Source organism: Apus apus, chromosome 2, assembly GCF_020740795.1.
Source record: "Apus apus isolate bApuApu2 chromosome 2, bApuApu2.pri.cur, whole genome shotgun sequence".
Lineage (NCBI taxonomy): Eukaryota > Metazoa > Chordata > Aves > Apodiformes > Apodidae > Apus > Apus apus.
Window position 1 is genome coordinate 133,020,327 of NC_067283.1, and position 17,446 is coordinate 133,037,772.

At 46.1% G+C, this 17,446-nt stretch overlaps 1 protein-coding gene across 19 annotated transcripts; it reads right to left on the reverse strand.

Moving 5' to 3' along the window:
• Positions 1–1,790: 1,790 nt before the first annotated feature.
• Positions 1,791–14,229, reverse strand: TP53INP1 (tumor protein p53 inducible nuclear protein 1). 19 transcript variants are annotated; one of them, XM_051611714.1, is made up of 5 exons: positions 14,094–14,181; positions 10,048–10,331; positions 9,211–9,559; positions 7,543–7,576; positions 5,102–5,218 (listed from the first exon to the last, which is right to left on the reverse strand). In XM_051611714.1, the coding sequence occupies exons 2-5, from the start codon at positions 10,157–10,159 to the stop codon at positions 5,201–5,203; spliced, it is 513 nt and encodes a 170-aa protein (XP_051467674.1). In that variant the 5' UTR covers positions 10,160–10,331; positions 14,094–14,181; the 3' UTR covers positions 5,102–5,200. The 19 variants fall into 19 exon arrangements, with proteins under 19 accessions (XP_051467656.1, XP_051467673.1, XP_051467655.1 ...); XM_051611696.1 differs by lacking the exon at positions 7,543–7,576 and having other exon boundaries at positions 1,791–5,218; positions 9,211–9,562; positions 14,126–14,229; XM_051611713.1 differs by lacking the exon at positions 7,543–7,576 and having other exon boundaries at positions 1,791–5,218; positions 14,094–14,178.
• Between the last annotated feature and the right edge of the window lie 3,217 nt (positions 14,230–17,446).

Consider the following 17,446-nt stretch of genomic DNA (forward strand, 5'->3'; position numbering starts at 1 on the left):
TGTACCCTTTGCCTTTTGTCTATTCAGTGGACACCACTACAGAAGAGTCTGGCTCTGTCTTCTCTGCTGCCCTTATCAGATATTTATACACACCTTGACAAGATCCCCAGACCCTTTTCTCCTCCAGCCTGAACAATCACAGGTCTTAGCCTCTCCATTATTTCAATCTTCAATCCCGTAATCATTTTCCTGGTCCCTTGCTGGATCTACTCCAATATGTCCTTGTCCCTCTTGTATTGGAGAGCTCAGAGCTGGACACAGCCCCCAGATGTGTCTCACCAGGGCCAAGTGGAGGGATAGAATCACCTCCGCCTGCCGGCAACACTCCTCATAACACAGCCCAGCAGGCTTTTCGTTTTCCAGGCCACAAGGGTGCACTGCTGGCTCATGGTCAACTTGGTGTCCACCACGACTCCCAGCTGCTTTCCTGCCATTTGGCCTCTAGCCCGTACTGGTGACTTGGGTTATTTTGCCCCCAGATAAAAGACTCCACATTTTTCTTTGTCGAGCTCCATGAAGTTCCTTGTCAGCCCACTTCTCCAGTCTGTTGAGGTCCTTCTGAATGGCAGCACAGCCCTCTGGCATATAAACAACTCATCCTACCTTCTGCAAGCTTCCTGATTGTGCACTCTACCCTGTGATCCAGGTAGATTCATGTTTTTAACAGTGTAAGACCCAGTACATACCTCTAGGGGTATGCCAGTAGCAACTGGCTTCCAGCTAGACTTGGTGTCACTGATCACAACCCTTGGAGCACAGCAGCTCAGTCAGTTCTCAATGCACCTGCTCACCAGCCAAGACTATGCCCATAGATCTGTGTACATCCCATCTCTTTGAACATTTTTTAACTTGGTCCTTCTCAATCAAGGGTTGATCTTTCTTGCTGGAGCCTTTCCCACTGGTCTCAGGAGCCTGAAATCACAGAATCACAGGATCTTAGGGGCTGGAAGGAACACTGAAAGATCATTGAGTCCAACCCCCCCTGCCAGAGCAGGGTCACCTAGATTAGCTCACACAGGAACATGTCCAGGCAGGTTTTGAATGTCTCCGGCGAAGGAGGCTCCACAGCCTCTCTGGGCAGCCTGTCCCAGTGCTCTGTCACAAATCCCCAAAGGCTGTCATTCCAATAGAGACAATGGCAAAGGAGGCATGGAGTACCTCAGCCTTCTCCATATCCTTCATAATGAGGTCTCCTGTCCTGTTTAGCAACAGGCTCACATTTTCTCTAACCTTCCTTTTGCAGCTGATACACCTGCAGAAGGCCTGTGTCCTTCACATCCCTTGCCAAGTTCAGCTACGAATGGCTTGGCTTTGTCTTTCCTAACCCCATCCCTGGACATCTGTACAGGGTCTCTATGTCCCTCACAGGTTACGTGTCCCTTCTTCCACCTCTTGAATACTAACAGCAGTCTTCTATACAGATTCTTCATGGTGGCACACAGCAGGAGAATGAAAGGCAACAGGGTATGAGTTGAAACAAACGAGGCTCAGCCTAGATAAGGAAAAAATCTTCCCCCTACCTGTGCACGCTTTAAGTGGTTATATGTTTTTATCTGTCCTGTTCACCTGCAGTACTTCTGCATCCTGATGAGGAAACACAGCAGTTGGCAGAGATGCATAAAGCTGCTTACACCATGCACCGTCACTTGATCAGCAATGCAAACCGATCCCCAGATAGACTGCTGTACTAGAGCAAGCACTCTGAGATGCTCAGTACTTGTACCCATCACACCTGCATGGGGTGCTCAGGCATTTGCACCAACCTGTACCATAAAAGACCAGACTGCCACTTTTTAATAGGCCATTTTTTTTATTGAGAGTTAAGATCATGTCTCCCCATGGTGCGCAGAATGCACGATGAAAACAAAATACAGAAGATCGCTTTAGTAAATACACACTGGTTAAGCAATGCTATTTTTTGGCAAAGTGCTGTATTTTGTCGGTTTCCAGCCTGTGTTAAACACTAAAAACAAGAGCCAGACATTCTTCCATATCAAAAGGACTGCTACAAATAGAGAAGTGGCTCTGGAGAGAAGCTGCCATATATGCATAGACTGACGTACAGTATTAACCTCAGCTGAAATGTCCCTTTGAGTCTTCAAGTTTGCTGTGTAGAAGGCACAGTTTAAAATGCAAGTCTGTCTATTGACCAATATATATGAAAATACAGTTTCAGCAAGATTCATGAATATCAGTGTGAGACAGTGCAAGGCCTCCACTTTTACAAGAAAAAACACACACTTTAATACAATTCAAAAACCATATAAAAAGCTACACAGCTCACTAGTAAAACAGAAAACCAAACAAATCTAATCGCCCAATAGCTCCAGGCACAGAAGAGGGCTAGACCAACATAAATACATAAAACAAATTAACAAAAAGCCATTGACACAGTACTATCTCACACAATAATATGGTTTCCAATATTACAAATTGAGAAGCACAGCTTTGTGCAACAAAACAGTTTATATCCTGAAAGATATAGGTTTTCATCACCAGAAAGTCATCTAGTAATGTAGCATAAGAAGATCAGTATCTCCCAATTCTAGGAGCAGTCTAAAGTTGCATTTACTTGCCTACAGAGAAGAACAGACCGAGGCTCTCATCGTAATGCTTGGGAGCCTTATACTCTCAACTCCACCTCCCCATTAAGAGTTAAAGGATTACTTACTCCTTCCAACACAGGGAAGTGGAGACTCCATCTTCCTTCATTTCACTTTAAGAAAATTAAAGCTGAAGGAAAGTAGTTACTTTTATATAAAGAAAAATAATACAGGAAAGGAAGGAATTTTCCTGAGCTAGAAAGTTGGCAGTGAGAAGAAGGAAGTTTAAGCCAGGCTGAAGTTGGAGTGATAAAGGTAGATCATCTGAGGCAAGTGAGAATATTTGTGAACAGATGAGAGACTGGTGAAACTACAGCTATTTGCAGATAAACCAGAGTATTTGGACCACAAAAGAATCGTTGTACAGACATGGGCACATACTGCTGAAAAAAGTAATAGCAAAATTTGTTTTGGAAACTCACAATGTGACCAATTTTGTTTTCTTCCACTGTCCATTCAAATTCAACCTGTCTTGAAAAAAAGGAAAACACTAGTCTATCCAGGAAAGCACCACTTGCTTTTATACATCTGATTACTTTTTAACATCCTTCTGCAATAATCCTAACTAAGCCCAGTGAAGCAGCCCAGCTGTAGTGAAACAGCTTGCAAATGCTGTTTCCTGTACACTAAGTATGTTCCACAACACTTCCAGCTGCAGAGTGTAGAACAGTACCACTACATCAAGGTTAATCCAAATCGTTGGGCTTTTGTTTCAGTGAAACTGAAGCATTTGGCTGAATTCAAAGTACTTCATAGGTCTGGCATAATTCACATTGTTGATCTTGCTTAGTTTCAAAGACTCCTCACATGACTCCTTACACTGACTCCTGTATAAGGACTACTGGAAGACATTGTTGAATGTATTGTTAACACTTTAATGCTCTAGGCACTAAACACAAGGGAAAAACAGTAAGTTTCACTAAGCACTGACAGATGGAGCAACAAACTTACGTTTCCCCCTTCTTTCTGTGCATGTTTCTGCTTACTCACCTCCACAGCCATTTAATCTACTTCCCCTATTGATCTACCAGGGCTTGGCTGCCATGTGGCTGCTGTGTAATACACACTCTTTGTTAACAGGTGAACTTTTAAGTGCCTGCCAACTTCCAAAACATCTTGCACAGTGTTCTTAAGATAGCTACTTGTTAGTTTTGAATGGCTTTTTGGCCCTGTTGGCCCACAGAATTGCTATCCAGTCCTTCTGCCCCCAATGGGCTAGACGAACCACCACTGCTGATTTACCTTGATTTTTATACACCCTGTTGTCACTGCCTTTAGTTAAGACTGATTTTCAGCATGTTTCTCCCTGCCACACACTGCCCTTCATTTCCAGTCACAACTAACTCAGACTTTATTTTTGTAGAAAGAGAAAATTAGGAGAACTTCTCACAAAACCTTCCTTCTAGCTACTTTCGAGCTACTCTCAACCTGTAAATATGAGACAGTCGAACAGCAACTAGCAGCTCAGAAATAGCTATCCATCAGCCTGACTTCTTTGAAGAGCAGTCAGCCACCAATGGCATTGAAGGAACAGTTGATCCACCATCTTTTTTCTTTAACTACAGATTAAATAGAATAGGGTAGGGGAAATGCATCTTTCACAGATAGAAAGAGAAAAATACAGATAAAAGGAGTAAGAACTCAAACTGTACCAAGTAAAACCCAGTTCAGCTCTCTGGGTTGTGCATCTGCACTTAACCCATAGGTCCGCTTTTCCTTCCACTCCACTGTGAGGTACTACATCTGTAACACCAGTGCCACATCATACAATATCAGGGGGACATTTAACCTTTTTCCAATACCCATATTAAGTACCCAACACACCTACACAGACTCCACTAACACGAGTAGGTAACTAGGCAATTTAGATTAGATGTCCTTCTTGTAACAGTTCAGCATAGCTATGTAATATCCACTGGCAGCTATAGTATTTCCTTGTTAGAAAGTAATCATATATGCTGAATACACAGACACACAAGCTGTCAAGTACTGCTCATTAAAGCATACAGCTAACTTCAAATTTTCTACCTCCATTTCGATTAATGCAAAATGTAACTGATTTCCATCTCAGTTAAGTTTCTTTAAAATATCAACTAGGAACCCATCTATACATTATAGTTTATAAAAACAGCACACAAACTATTGTACTGATAGGCTTCCAAGACATTGACATGTAACATCAATGTTTAGGACTTGCTGTAAGATGTTTGGAGATTTACGTGTCATTTCAAAAGAATGCAATGCTAATGATGATTGCGTGGGAGGGACTGATGATCAGCTTCAGATTGACCACACTTACCTACGCATGAAAACAAGAGCAACCTAAAAAACCCAATTAGAACATAGATTAAAACCACAAGAGCCATCAGTAATTGAACTGACGCTGGCAAGGCTGGTGAACGAACAGTCCGTTGTGCTTGATTTGCCGGGAGTGGCAATCCCTGGTAAGGTTTTGGCGACGGAGGCTGTTTCTGTTGAGATAGTGTCTTTCATTATGTTCTTTTATCCAGTGGGTAGGACGAAAGCTCTTGGTTTTTTCCAGAAAAGTTGAACGAGTAGCAAGAGCTGTGATGTAGCAGTGAACACGCTGTCCTGTTTCACTTCGGGCCTCCAGTCTAGAAATGTAAGAAGCAGATGTCAGCCATTACTGAGGTGCATTGGAAAGACATGCAAATTGTAAAGGACAGAACAGGGACATCAGCATCCAGCATTTCAAAAGGGCACCCTTATTCTACTGGGCAGAGATCTGGGCTGAGGCAAGGTCAAGACAGTTTAGGAAAATCACACTGATGTGTACTGCCATTGACTCTTTTGTGTAAGGGCATCACAGTAGCCTTTGCACTTTTGCTGTCTTACACAATTTACCCTTTCTTCCCCACCCCACCTCTCTAAGCCCAAGACACAATATAGATCAGAAAGACAAAGCAATGTGTGTCACACTGCTCCAGCTTTAAAAGACTTGGGAGTTATCCACTAGGCAAAGTTGGGTTTAAAATGATCTGGAACATGGGTGGTTCAGCTTGAAAACAGAAGCACGCTGATGAAAGTGTGTTTGGATTGCCAGCCACACAAGTAAATCCAAACAATGTCACACAGAGGAACAGGAAAGATAGACCAGCTGTGACACACATGAGAAATAACTTAGAAGGACTGATCCTCAACCACCCCACTAGATTTCACAAGCAGAGAATCAGCAGGTTTGGCAAACCCTTACTCCATCATGCACTAGTGAAAAACAAACCAGCAGCCTGTGCAAGCAGGGACTGACATATTGAAAAAGGACTTCCCTACTTGACAGAACAATCATGGGTGTTTCCTGAAACCTCCAAAGTAAAGATAAAAATAACCTGTCAGTTTTAAAAGCAAAGTAAATGCCAAGTCTGAGTGCCACAGCTGGTACGAGACCAGAGTTGCTTGCCTTCTTACTCCCTGCCCAGGACCAAAAGTCCAGCTGTCAACAGTGCCCAGGAAAGACATCTGCAGACCATGCTCAGACATAAGCAAGAGGTCTCTTGGGAAGTCTGTTTTTCAACACTAGCATGACTGTTACAGAGTCTCTTCTGGAAGAGCTTAACTTGCATTTACTGTATGTCATCTCTGTAGACGTATGTCTGGTCTGCCATGCCCATGGCGTGCCCTTGTAGCCTTGCTCCAGAGGGGCTGCAGTTGCCTGGCACAGAAATGAGCTCTCCTGCCTCCCCTCACTCCACATTGGAGCAATATACTCCCTGTCACAGCAAGGAAATACTCTCTCCCTTCTAGTTTTTTTTCTTTTAAATATCCAAATCCACTTGCTTTTGGCTCCTTGGGTAGTTTGATATGACTGAAGCCTACAGATTCCAGAACAGCCATGTGTGACATGCTGGTTTCCCCCTGTTCATTCACTGGATATTGTCCTAAACCTAGCACTTAAAACACAAAACAAGTGAATAACCCAGCACAAATGAGTTCACAGTGCCTTGTAAATACTTTTTATGCAGATTACACCAGTTTAATTTACATGAGGGTGCCTGCAAATACAGGGCTACTGTTTTCTGTAAGGGGCAATCCCTTCATACATTCAACAGTGCTGGAGGTGGAACTCCAAGTGAAGCCTTTCTGGGGAAAGCCATAAGGAGCTTTGTATAAGCCACATGTATAAGAACCCACTTATTTCCTAAGCATGCCCTTGCTGCAAGTCATTAGCCACCAAAGGGCATCAACTGTTCATATGAAGTGTTGTGGTTTGTTATGGAAAAATATGACTAACCTGACAAACAGGGAAGTTTATATAACATCCTTTTGCTTGAAAGGAATTTAAGAGGAACAAATAGATTTCCTCCACAAAAGGAGAAAAACTGGTTTAAATTTGCTGTTTCAAGATATTTAAGCTTCTCCCTTCTTTTAAACACCCTTCCAGCAATTGTTTGCTAGCTCTTCCAATTGTCATCTTAAAGTGAAACTGGGACAACAGAGGTGGTCTGAAACAGCCAAAAGGCCACACAGTCTTCCAAAATGTAGCATCTTGGTACCTTAGTGGTTGCCTTTGAGTAGCCTGGCACTAGTAAACCCCCAGCACCAAGAGAAGAGGGCTGATGAGCCTTCATCAATATTGTAAAAATGTAATTTTAGAGGGGCTGTGTCTAAAGCCAAACTGCCCCTACAAACATTCGCTGGTGCTAGAAAGCGTAAGTGTCCTACTAGCTGTGCTATTGAGCCAGATCTCACAACCAATATTAAAGGCTTCAGACCCCACCCCAATTAATATTGAAGTAATTTTTCTGCACTTAGCATTTTGACTTGTTAAAGCAGATGTAGTTAGGCTTGATCAAACAACATCATTTGGCACAAAGGTTAGTCTTAAACCCAGTATTGTTTCGGCAGACAAGGCTCTAGAGGAAGCAGTGTTGCTAGCAGCCTGATCAAACAAAAAGCACTGTTCCAAAACAGTAGTACTTACTGTGCCAGTGTGCCTTAAGCAGCTTTTCTTGGCCCTACAATGTCAAATGGCCAACCATTAAACTACTAGAGACTTCAAAACAGCTTTTGAAACTTACTGCATTATCAGTGTAATTGATGCTCCCAGTTTATGTAGTCTACCTCAGCTTTAGACTTAAGTATCCTCCCAGTTCTGCCAGCCAAAACAACCTATACAAAAGCCTAGATCATCTGATGAAGCAACAGCACAGAATTCAGTGTGAAGAAACGTAATCACACACCAGCTGAAGATCATCACACCTTTAGCTTACCCACAGATTAACTGTACTGCATAATGCAAGACAGAATTATTCTCCAGAAGAATTTATACCACTCTCTCCAGTTGGAGTCACTGAGAAGCCAGTGTCCAACTTTGCATGCTACTACCCACAGCATGTTGATATTTTAAATAAACTGGTCTACTGTCTTGCATAAGGGCATGTCTCACAGCCTCTTGCAAATTCCTTCAGACTCACATTTTAATGGTGTTATGTGCCTGTACCTTCCCCCCCACCCCGATTCAAGTTAAGCTAGACCCTTGATGTCCTCCCCAAATAGTTATATAAATTCCCCACTCTAAGATTAATGGTACCAGCACTGTACTTCAATATTATACAGCAGCCTTTCATCTCAGTCACTGGTTTCTTTGAACTAAGAACTTATAATGTGGCAAGGAGCTGATCAGAAAAGTCAATTGGCATCAACCTACAGCAACTCTACTGCTACACTGATTTTTTCCTGTATAACCAAGCTTAATATACTACGATTTATTTTTTTGTAATTGTTTCTGAGGATAGGCAGCAGATGGGACAAGAAGTCAGTTTTTGTTATTAACCAGGATTCACAAAACACCCAGTTACTTCAAAAATCAATGAACACACGGGCAAGTGTGGAGTCATAATAGCAAAGAAACACTATGTTTGTATATACCTACGTATACTATGCTCCTATAGCTCTATATACTGGACAGTTAGCACCAACGCAGTGCATGGCAAATCTTTTGCAATAATCCCATATGGCCAGATATTTAGGACCCAAAACCAAAAAGCACAGCTTCTTACCTTGCTAAAACCAGAAGTTTGCAGCACAATTTTTTTTTTTTACCTCAAGGGGAGTAAGTTTTGTGGAATATTTCAGTTTGCTTTTGTTAGACAAGACACCTGTGGGAAAACTTAATCCTGTCCTAATCTATCATTGGGTTGAGGAACTGAAAAAATACCAAACCAGACTTCCCTGTCAGGATAATTAAAGCAATGTTTTTCATCTCACAAGGTGACTGAAAGGTGACTAACAGTTATGAAAAATACAAATAGCTATGAAGGGGGCAAAGTACTTTCAAATCTACGTCACCAGCTATACAGTTAACTGCTACCAGTTTCAACAGGACCAGAGCATATTCTGCAACAGAATAATCAGGGTCCATAAATATTCATTGCAGTGTGAAAACAGCACACCCAACTGTTTCCTGACATGGCCATCTTGTGTAACATTTTTCTAAGCAGACAGGCAGCCCTGACCACCCTACCCACCCTGTGTAGTATTCATGCTTTATTCACTTGCTCTGAAATACACCGGAAAATTCAGTATTAAGTGTCTAAGTTGATCAAGTAGATATTTTCAGCAACAGAGTTCCTTGAGAAGTCAGACATACCTGGGACTACCTGGGCTGTGAAACTCCTCATCTGCACATCCAGTCTCATTAAGGCTGTGACAAGTATTGTGGACTGCATACACAGACATGCTGGGATGCTCTATGAGGAGGTTCTCCATTGGGCTGGTTTCCACTTTGATAGTGGTTAACCCACCTGCTGTAAAACATGGGGGAGGGGTAATAAACCAGCTCTCCTCCATGGGACAGGACTCAAAGTGGATGAAGCAAGACTCGCTGGCCTCTGGCAAGTGTTCCAAGGGAGATGGTAAACAAGAGAAGACGGGTGAGCCGTCTGTGGCCGATGCTTCAGCGATGTCTGCTTCCTCCACGGAGCAATTAGTGCAAGTGTCTGCTGTAGGTGGCCATTGGTCAGTGGAGAGGAACCCATGGATGTCGGTGATTGCAGGAGGTCAAAAACAACGAGGTTGCACATAGCCAGAAACAGGATACAAACAAAACCAAGGAAACAGAAATAAAGCCATATTAGCACAACACTTTTTTTTTTTTAAGCAAGGGGAGGGGAAAAGGGAGTTCCCTGATAAGCCACGCTAGACATGTAAAACAACTGTTATCAGTAAAGCAATGCAATAGCATAAGAAGTCAAATATCGTGCAAATGGTTCTGCTGAAACTTGTGTCAGGCTTATAAACCTGACATCATCTTTCTCATCAGTTTATGTAACATGTTTTGGTACATTTGTTTGGAAGACCCACTACACCTAATCCACACTGGTTTTGCTTAGGTAAAGTTTCTCCCCAGCTACCGGTATATTTACATGGAAGTAAGGCAAGTGAGAGCCAGGACAAAGGCAGAACTCACGTCTGACAGACATCTTACCTATAAAGTCAACCAGAATCCACTCGTCGTCTTCTTTCTCGCTGAACTCTGGCTCTTGGCTGGACAAGCTATCAATCTCTCCCATGAGCATGTTATTTAACCTCTGGAACATTACTAAGGCAGGAACAAGACTTTGGCTAGTAGGTCTTTATATTCAAGGTCCAAGGCACAGCTCACACTGTACTAGCAGAGTGGTGTAGACTTGAGATTAAAGTGCATAGATGCTTTATCAGCTTAGGTATGGAACATGCAGTGGCATGACTGGTAAACAGTTTATGTGAAACCTGCAAAAAAACAAGACAAGGGTCTTAATGACAAAGCAACAGGTAACAACCCTAGGGAACAAATTACAACTCCTATTGTTAGTGCAGTCTGAGGTACCAGTGAGTATTTTTCCCTAAGAGGAGAGGCAGCTCCACTGGCAACTCAGCATTCCCTCCCAGCCAGACATGCAGAAAAAGCCTAGATCTCCCGTTGGAGCTAAGCACCTTCCTCATAGATCCTCCTCCCCGTGCAAAGGTCCATTCAACTGCCAGTCCCCACCTTCCCCTATGGGAGGAGAAAGCTTTTGCACAGACACCTTGTGCCTGCACTCACTGAGGTGCTCCCCTGCTTCCCTGCCTGTCTTCCTCCTGTCAGGGAGAGATGCAAAGCACATTTTCTGCTCCAGACAATGCGTCTCCTCTCCTGACACAGCCTCACACCTCTGCCAGAGGCTTCTGCAAGGGCTCCCAGGGGTGCCCAAGGCAGTGCTGCCTCTCTCTCCCATCACACACAGCTCAGGACCACTGCTTAGAAGTGAAGACAGTAGGAAGGCAGGTCCGCTCTTCAGGTTCAAAGTGCACTACACAGGTACCAGTGGGGCCGTTTTCACAGCAAGTGCCCAACTAGTACGGTAAGCCTAAGTAACACAAAAAGTAACCTGCATACTTAATTGAAACCAATGTTTATTTCTTAATACACTTCCCTAAATCTATATATAATTAGTCACCATCAGCCTGAACTCTGCATTTGGCATTTAAGATGAAAAACCCCATGTTCAGTGACCTCAGGTCAACAAGCTTACAATAGCCTTTGAACAATTATGCATGAGCCAATACAGAGAAGCCATTAAAGTAGCCAAAAAAGACTGTACATGGGGAAAAAAATAATCACTGATTTAACTACAAGTTAATTTCACAATAGTAATATTTGGATTGTCACAGCATGTCAGAATTATTACAGATTAAACACCTGTTCAATAATTAAATAGCAAAGAAGATAGGCAGGTAAGAGGTTATGAGTGTCTGCACTCAGAAAAAGAAAGGGAGCAAGACTACACTACACTAGACAAACCCAGCCATTAAAAACAGATACAACCCACAAAGATGACACAAGGCCAGCATACTCTGCTTCATCCCAAAATGCTCAGGCCACACTGAACAGTCATTTTGGTCTCCTACATCACCTCACTCCAGGACACCAGACCCCATCACCTACTTAATCAATTCATACAGCACTGCTCCTATAGACATTTATGCAGCTACCTCCTCATTCAAACAGCACAAAAGAGTGGGATTAGAATTTAAAGTAGTCTTCAGAAGCAACAGGAAAAGGTGCTGTGTAACTCAAGAAGTTCTGCACTCTAGTTCTTTGGCAGGAACTATCAGCTGCAGGAAGACACAAGACTAGGAAGGACTGGCTCAGCTCAGTAGTGACAAAAGGCTGTTTTTTAGGATCACACTTGAAAATGAAACATCTGGGGTTTCCTTAAGAGCACTACAAGAATGACCAAAAGGCTAAATAAAAATTTTAAAATTTAAATAATGGGAAGGTTTAACATAGGGAAGGAAAAAATGTCAACACTAGTCAATGATGTGAAGAAAGAGGCAAACATTTATTCTTTTATTTTGCATTCACAGCAAGCAGAAGTGGCCAAAGTGGCTTTTAACTGTAGTGAAGCTCAATTTTCAGTGGTTACTAGCAGGAAAGACTTTTAACCATTAAGGTCACTAAGCCCTGGATGGGTTACCTAAGGAAATGCCACATGCCCACAGTGTTCCAAAGCATCTTCTTGAGAAAGTTTGAGCACTTGATAGACAGTGCTTGCCACAGATAAGGAAATGGACTCTAGGTGAAAGCCTGAAGTCTGTAGCTTCCCAGCTATCTTCCACATCCACCCCAACCCTCTTCTAGCACAAGGCCTAGCAACAAGACAGTTCAGTGTTTTCTTTAGCCCAACTAGCAAGCCCTAGTGTAATTGCTGATCAGTGCTGGCATTCCTTGGACTCCCACACACACGCGTTGCATCTTTCCTAGATCAAGCCTGGAAGTCCCTTCAGGCAGAGGCTGTCTTTTTGTTCTGTGCATGGTGTGGAGTAAGATGAGAGCTCACACTCCTATGTTAAGGCTCCAGAGGCATCACAGCAACATGAAATAATTAACCTCTAACAAGCAAGCAAGAAATCACTGTTCTTGAGAATGTAAGCAAAAGAAACCACAGCTTCTGACCCATAAATTAGTTTCTGCAGATCAAAAGCAGTCTGCCCCATTCTTCCCCTTCCCCCACCCCCAGGAGGATAAAAAACAACAACATCTGAATCATTTAGAAACCGGTTGATGTTTTGACATCCTTTTGGACAAGTGCCTTTAAAACTACGTTGCACGATATTGTGCAAGCCCGATGGGGACCCAGCAGCGACGCTGTTACCAAGGGCCATCCCGCGGGGAGAGAAAGCCGAGAGGGGCTGGAGGAGAGGTGCTCCAGTTCTGAAACAGGAACTCTCAGCGGCAAGAAAAGGCAAGACCAGGAACAGCTGACTCAGCTCCAGCGGCTGATAAACGGCTGTTACAGATAACGCATCCAACGCGTGTCAACAACATCGTACGGCTGCATAAAAACTTTTTTTCCTTCCTTTCCACCCTGCCGGAGGGGATGGCGGGCATGCTCAGCAGAAGAAAAGAAGAGACCAGAAAGAAAGAAACCCAAGCCCGAAAAAAAGACACCCCCTCCCCCGTCCCTCGCGCAGGGCTCGGCTCGCAGCTTCCCCATCGCCAGCAGGAGGCCCCACGAAGCCGCTTCCGACGGAGCCGCCGGCGGACCCGGCAGAGCCCGCAGCAGCTGCGCACCTTCCCGGCTCCAGCCCTGCCGCCCGGCGGGGGAAAGGACACGAGCACCGGGAAAACGGCAAAACCCCCCGGGCCCCGGCGGTCCGCCCGGCGGAGCGAAGCCGGGAGAGACGCGTGGGGAAGGCGGGAGCTCCGCTGCTGCCTCCGGACCGCGGGACACCACCGCGACCCCGCCGCTGCCTCCGAAGCGGCGGCACCGGCAGCCCCGCACACGCAGCCCAGGCTCACCCGGGACGCCCCGCTCCCCGCACCCCAGACTCACCGGGGACGCCCCGCTCCCCGCACACACACGCACCCCGAGGCTCACCCGGGACGCCCCGCTCCCCGCACACAGCCCCAGGCTCACCCGCTCCCCGCACACAGCCCCAGGCTCACCCGGGACGCCCCGCTCCCCGCACACAGCCCCAGGCTCACCCGGGACGCCCCGCTCCCCGCACACAGCCCCAGGCTCACCCGGGACGCTCCGCTCCCCGCACACAGCCCCAGGCTCACCCGGGACGCCCCGCACACAGCCCCAGGCTCACCCGGGACGCCCCGCTCCCCGCACACACACGCACCCCGAAGCTCACCCGGGACGCCCCGCTCCCCGCACACAGCCCCAGGCTCACCCGGGACGCCCCGCTCCCCGCACACAGCCCCAGGCTCACCCGGGACGCCCCGCTCCCCGCACACAGCCCCAGGCTCACCCGGGACGCTCCGCTCCCCGCACACAGCCCCAGGCTCACCCGGGACGCCCCGCACACAGCCCCAGGCTCACCCGGGAAGCCCCGCTCCCCGCACACAGCCCCAGGCTCACCCGGGACGCCCCGCACACAGCCCCAGGCTCACCCGGGACGCCCCGCTCCCCGCACACAGCCCCAGGCTCACCCGGGACGCCCCGCTCCCCGCACACAGCCCCAGGCTCACCCGGGACGCCCCGCACACAGCCCCAGGCTCACCCGGGACGCCCCGCACACAGCCCCAGGCTCACCCGCTCCCCGCGCCGGCCCCGCGCCCTGCGGAGCCCTTTGTTGTTGTCCCGGCCGCGCGCGCAGCTGACGGCCCGGCCGCCGGCCCCGCCCCCTCCCGCCCCTCAGCCAATGGGCGCGGCCGCCGCCTGTCGCTAACGCACGTGACGGGCGGGCAGCGGCGCCCGCCCCGCCCCCCCCCCCCCCCCAAGATGGGATAAACTCCATAGAACCCTGGGGAGGAACCGACCCCCTGCCTGGGAGTGACACCTCTCCCTGGAGCGGGCTGCTCCAAGCCCCGTCCAACCCTGCCCTGAGCGCTTCAGGGATGGGGCATCCACGGCCTCCCTGGGCGGCCTGTTCCCCGTGTCTCAGCCTCCTCCTGGGGAAGAGTCGTGTCCTAATGTCTGACCTAAATCTGCCCTCCTCCAGCTTAAAGCCAAAACCCCTCCTCACTGCCATGCCCTCGTAAAAAGCCCCTCCCCAGCTTTCCTGCAGCCCCTGCAGGCAGCAGAAGGCCACCCCGAGGTCTCCCCAGAGCCTTCTCCAGGCCGAACAGCCCCAGCTCTCTCAGCCTGTCTTCACAGGCTCCAGCTCTCGGATCATCTTCGCCTGGACTCTCTCCAACAGTTCCCCATCCTGTCTTCTGCTGGGGGCTCTAGAGGTGGACACAGTTCTTCAGGCAGGGCCTTGTGAGAGTGGAGTAGAAGGGGAGAATCGCCTCCCTCAACACGGGTTAGGCTGACACACCTTAGCTGGGCTGTGAAGTTTCTAAATCACACATCAGAAGCCCTAGAAAACTTGTTCATTAGGTCACGTATCCCATCCACTCACTGCTTTTATTGAAAAAAAAGAAAAAAAAAGAAAAGAAAAAAGAGGCAATAAACATAAAAGCAGTTCTCTTCTGAGCGATGAGCAGCTAAAAGGAAAGGAATTCCGAGGCAGTCAAGTCCCGGTCCAGGAGAGCTGTTGTAGCCGTGCTGCTCACCTTCAGTTGCTAAATCCAACTCCAAATCTATCGGAGTGTCAGTGGCGGCTGCTGACTGCAGCGAATGTGGCTGGGGAAGCACCTGCATGCTTCAGAAGATGCTGAACTAAATGGGTGATGTGTGGCCAAAGTCACAGAGAAACATCTCAACGTTTTAGGACTTTTCATGGTTTCTGTGGTGCTGAGTAACTTGCTTTGTAACAAGCAATAATAACGTTTTCTACCCAAATACACAGTGTGCAACGTGAGTGTGTTACAGGTGCTGGGGTTCAAGGTAAACCTCCTGTTCTTTAAACTTGGTGTTTAAAAATATCCTTTTTTACAGTTACTTCTTTTTTTTTTTTTTTCTTGTAAGGACAAAGCTTTTCTATATATAAAAAATACATTTTAAAAAACGGAGAAAGTAAATTTTGGAAAAAAGCTGAAAAGTGTCTTCCTGCAGCTGGCTGCGTAATTTGACTGACAAATTGCTGAGCTCATCCCATTTGCAGTATTTTTGTAAAAACTTCAGGTGTCTGATGACACTTTTCTAGGCTGAACTAACCTTTCCTGAATCATGAGACCAACTTCATTTTTACAACATTACCACTATCAAGGGGCGTAAACTGATTGTACGTTTGATTGAACTTTCGGTTTATAATTTGAAGCAACTGGGGAAAAAAACCTTCAAAGTCTCCTCGATGTTCAGTGATAGTGGCTCCAGGATTGAAGGGGGAGGGGAGATGGCAGAAGCAGCGCATGTCTGTGAACTCAAAATAGGCGAGACAGAAAATTAAATTTACAGAATAAATGCCCCAAAGGATTTATCTGTATGGCAAAATTACATTGTGTTAGAACACGTTAATTAAGGTGATACAAAGCACTTAGTTTAGACAAGAACTGTCATGTTTGGCAGCTGGGTTACCTTGGGTGAACAACAACAAAAAATGTTAAGCATAGTAGTCTTTGTTTATCTTGACTGTTATATTAAGCATTACGTGTAATCAATTAACATAATACATTCTTCCAGTGTAGCCAAGCCCTAGGTAGGCTTGGGCTGTATTTGAGACACAGACTCGTAATGAATTTAAAAGGCCAGTATTGATATTTTTTAAAGTCCTCTGAGAAGTCATTAAAGGGACAGAAGCTCTCCTCTTTCTGTGGCATCACTCTCTTTCCTCTACATTTCACTTGCCTTCTTTAATTCCCTGTGCTCACAAAATGGTGGAAACAATGGACTTGCTTATTCTTTCCTCCAAATCACACTACGATTGGCAGGAGAGGGACAGATCTGAAGGCTACTCCTCTCCACAGCCTGGCAACCAGCACACTTTTGTTCCAGCTCTGACAAGTACTTCAGCATACGAATGGGTTCAAATGAAATAAATTATGCCTGGGTACTTAAATACCTGCTGAACAAGAGCCTGGGTATTTCATCCTGCACTCACTGAGGTCAATGAAAAAATTTCTGGTGATTGCAATGGGGCAGGTTGTGGGCTTACATGCTTTAGCCGAAGTCTTTAAAATCAATTAGCTTCTCTATTGATTGTAACAGTTGTTGGATCAGGCCCTCAGACAGCAAAAGAAACACAGGCACTTTGGTCTGGGGCTTGTTGGACACAAAAGTTGACTCAGGGACTGGCCTTCCCTCCAGGAATTTGACTTTCATATTTGTATTACAGAAAAAAAAATGTGAAGAGATGTCTGGAGCAAGGGAGCCATCTGTGTTTCCAATAACACAAGCCCTTGCTCAACTCTGAATTATTGGTAGGGGTCAGCACAGAGCCTGTTGTACTTGCTGTGTGCTCAGTGACAGCCATTGATGCGCCTGCAAAAATTTCCCTGTGCGTCCAGAGTGCTTGCTCTGTGTGTCATAGGAAGAGTAAACGACTGAGCAGTGGTCCCCTGTTATTTGAACTGTATTGATTTTTCAAGATCCTACGCATTAATGCAGAGCATGACCTATTGCCCGGGTTCCCACTGCGATGAGATCCCACAGCAGTATTTAGCAGGCACAATACGTGCCCAGGCACAGAGTTCAGAAACACTGACCTTCCTACCACAAGACCTGCAAGTGACAACGAGCACACTGAGCTTGTGACAAAGCACTACCATGTGTTGTGCCTCTTGGAGAGGCCCTACTCTGCAGACGTGCCCATTGAAATGGTAGGTGAGAGGCAGGTCTATCTCCATATTAGAAACGCTGAGTAGCAGGAGGAAGAATTATGCCAAACAGAGCTTCCACAGACCAAAAAAATAAACCTTCTGTAAACTTTGGAGAAGATATACCATCCAGACAAAGATAAATAAAATTCTTTCCAAAAAAATTGCGTAACAAGCCACTTGCTATCACTCTGAGTGATTTGCATGAACAAAT